The sequence below is a fragment of the Procambarus clarkii genome, chromosome 51 (genome assembly GCF_040958095.1).
Source record: "Procambarus clarkii isolate CNS0578487 chromosome 51, FALCON_Pclarkii_2.0, whole genome shotgun sequence".
NCBI classification, from domain to species: Eukaryota; Metazoa; Arthropoda; class Malacostraca; order Decapoda; family Cambaridae; genus Procambarus; species Procambarus clarkii.
The window spans coordinates 30,136,667-30,140,007 of NC_091200.1; the positions used below are offsets into that span (position 1 = coordinate 30,136,667).

General features: G+C 44.1%; 1 protein-coding gene across 1 annotated transcript; it reads left to right on the plus strand.

Annotated features, from left to right (window-relative positions):
- The first annotated feature begins 701 nt into the window (after positions 1–701).
- LOC138351834 (piggyBac transposable element-derived protein 4-like) lies at positions 702–2,102 on the plus strand. The gene has a single exon (XM_069303847.1). The coding sequence runs from the start codon at positions 702–704 to the stop codon at positions 2,100–2,102; it is 1,401 nt and encodes a 466-aa protein (XP_069159948.1).
- The last annotated feature ends 1,239 nt before the right edge of the window (positions 2,103–3,341 follow it).

Here is a 3,341-nt window from a genome sequence, read left to right on the forward strand (position 1 = left end):
TCTGGGTCACGCCATGTGGTGGGCCTAGGCCTTTGTTTACCTCTGTCGTGACCGGAATGCCGCCCACCTGCGTCCAGAACTTGTGCACTTCTCTGCCCTGTTTAGGTGTGTTTATTCGTTCCTGTGTCTTACAATCACCGTATTACTTGAAAACATGGATCGTGGTAAAGGAGAGAGCACTTCGGCGCCCAAGAAAGATACGAAAACCACCAAGGAGGATAGGTTGAGTATGCTCTACCAAAAGTTCAGCAGGGTGAAGCTTACCCCCAGTAAAATTCCTGAATTGTTGGATAATTTATCTGATGTCAAGGCAGATGTTGAGGGGGAAGAACGTCAAAGCGATTTCAGTAGTGATAATGAGGGGACCGCGACGTCTGATGAGTTTGATGAATCATCGAGTGAGGAGAGTAGCGAGGGGAGTGAGGATGAGGCGACGGATGAGGGCCCCCCCCCCCCCCAAGCAACCCATAAGGAGGCGTGCAGGACGGCTTCACCAGCCAAATCCTGATGATGCCTGGTCTAGTGACAATACACCACCATTTGTAGACAGTTTCACTGCCACACCAGGCCTAACTGTCCCAGTGCCAACCACTCCCGTGCAATTCATACAATTATTCCTGACACGGGCCCTCATTGAATATATCTCAGTGGAAACGAACAGGTATGCCAGACAATTTATTCAGAATGCTTCCAGGCACACCATGAGGATGTGGCAAGAGGTATCGTTGAAGGAAATGGCCAGGTATTTGGGTCTGTCTATGTTGATGGGTATTGCACCCCTCCCGACAATGAGAATGTACTGGCAAACAAGTCGGTTGTGGCATATGAGGACCTTCAATATTTTCATGACTGCAAAACGATACCAACATATCAGCCAGTTTTTCCATAGTTACAACAAGCTTGCAATTTCCCCAAACAATAAGGACCGAATGGTAAAACTGCGCACAATCATTACTTATTTTACAAAGTTTGGCACATACTACGTTCCCAATAAAGCACTCAGTTTGGATGAAGGAACAATGTCGTGGCGTGGTCGTTTATCCTTCAAGGTTTACAATCCAAATAAACCAGATAAGTATGGGGTAAAGTTGTACATGCTTCCAGAGGCAGGGACTGGCTACATTATTGACTTTGAGGTGTATGCCGGAGTAGGTAAGACAACAGTGGAGACAATGATGACCGTGATGCGGCCATTATTGCACAAGGGCTATCATCTCTATATGGACAAATACTATAACTCTGTCCATCTCACAGAATTGCTACGGGAACATGGTGTGTACACTTGTGGAACACTGAGATTGCAGCGTGGCGCCCCCAAAATTCTGCAACAACTTGCAAAAGGTAAATTCCCTGTTGATCAGACTATTTTCAGGCGCAAGGACAACACTTTTATTATCCTATGGAAAGACAGGAGAGTGGTGTCATTGATCACAAACTGCCATAATGCTGACACACAAGAAGTACAACGAAGGAAGAGAGTGAGAAAACGTGACGGAGCAGCATCAGTAAAGATTGTAACTGTGCACAAACCCACTGCCATTTGGGACTACAACACCAACATGAAAGGTGTTGATCACTTCGACCAAATGCTCAAATATTACAGGTTCACCAGGAAATCACATAAGTGGACGAAGAAGATCACATTTTATTTCCTTCAGATGACTCTACACAATGCCTATGTGTTGTACAAGATGTACACAAATGATGCCAAGAAATTTACCCTACTCCAGTTTCACGAGGTAGCAATATGGTCCCTGTTGAGGTGGGACCAGGATGAGTGGCCTGCCACTGAAAGCCCTATGCCACATGCTGATGATTACCAAGATCCTTCTGATGATTTGACAACACCGGGACCATCTGGAGTGAGGCTTCCTTTATTTCCTCCTCCACCCCAAGCACAAGACACATCCTCATCTGACACAGAACCTGAAACGGAAACGCCTGAACCTGAACCTCGTCCTCCACCAGTGAAAAACCCACGTATTGTTGATCCAGAGGATAGGCTGAACAAGAAGTTGACCCATGCTATAGTGAAAATTGCAAAACGTAAACGGTGTCGTGTTTGCATCAAGTCAGGAATAAGGAGAGACTCTATGTATTAGTGCAAGACATGTGGAGTTGCTCTGTGTGTCACACCATGCTACACAAAATACCACCGCAAGAGGGTATTTTGGGTGGCGAAAAAATAGCGCCTCTGCAACCATCCACTCCACCTACGTAACATCTGTTGAGCAACTTCAGGGACATTTTCCTGAAGCAGGTGGAGTAGATAACCAAATGCTCAACTTATTGGCCTTCCATCATCACATCGTGGGTAAGTACACACACTTTGTATAAATCATTGTGAAGTTATTACTTCTTCTACTTTGCTGTTGGTACCTCTATATATATTCCGGTTCTTATTGCTCAGATTGGTGTGTCTACATAGTGCATCTTATTGCGAGTATTTTGATACCAAAATGAACAATGTAGCACAAAAACTTCCATTGGAAAAATATTTTTGTTTGTCGGGTGTATTGGGATGTAGCGGGTGTGGAAACGGGTGTTCGGGAGGGTGAGGTCTCGACGTGTTTGGGGGTGTTTGGGGGTGAGGCGCGCCCGTGTAGTATAACATTTATGGATATGTCTGTGTAGGCAATTTTATTGCGATTACAGTGATACAAAACAAAACCATATGCAACAAGTTTTGACTTGATAAACACAAACAGAGTAGAAACATATGGGCGGAGTTTGGCTGAGTTTAGCGTAAACGCGTAACAAAGGACGCAGTTCTTTATTTGGTGGTGGCGTAATGTTAGCTTTGGTGAAATGTTATACATATGTTCCTATAGAACATTTCATTAGCTACACAGTTATACCAAAATAAAACACGTACATCGAAAATGAGGGTCACAAACATGAGGAGAGTATAAACTTTTCAGTTGTGGTTGAGCGCATGTGCAGCTGGGCATGCTAGAGCAGGTAACCCTACACCAAATTCCCACGTTCTTGCGGGTGGGGCGACACCATTATTTATGGTTTATATTCATATGTCCGTGTAGGGAATTTTATTGCGGTCAGAATGATGCAAAAAGAAACGACGAATAACAATTAAGGGGTTGGCAAACATAAAAACATCGTAAATATTGATGCGGGGTCTGATGCTCACAACTAACGACCTCCATAGTTTCTTATTTGGTGTGGTTTTCATGTCGGATTTGGTGACAATTTATGTACATATTCCTCTAGAGCATTCTCTCGCAAACACATTGATACTAAATTTAAATACATACCGCGAAAATTAAGCTCAGCAGCCCGAAAAGATTATAAACATTTTAGTGCTGACGCGCAGTAGGCCTGCA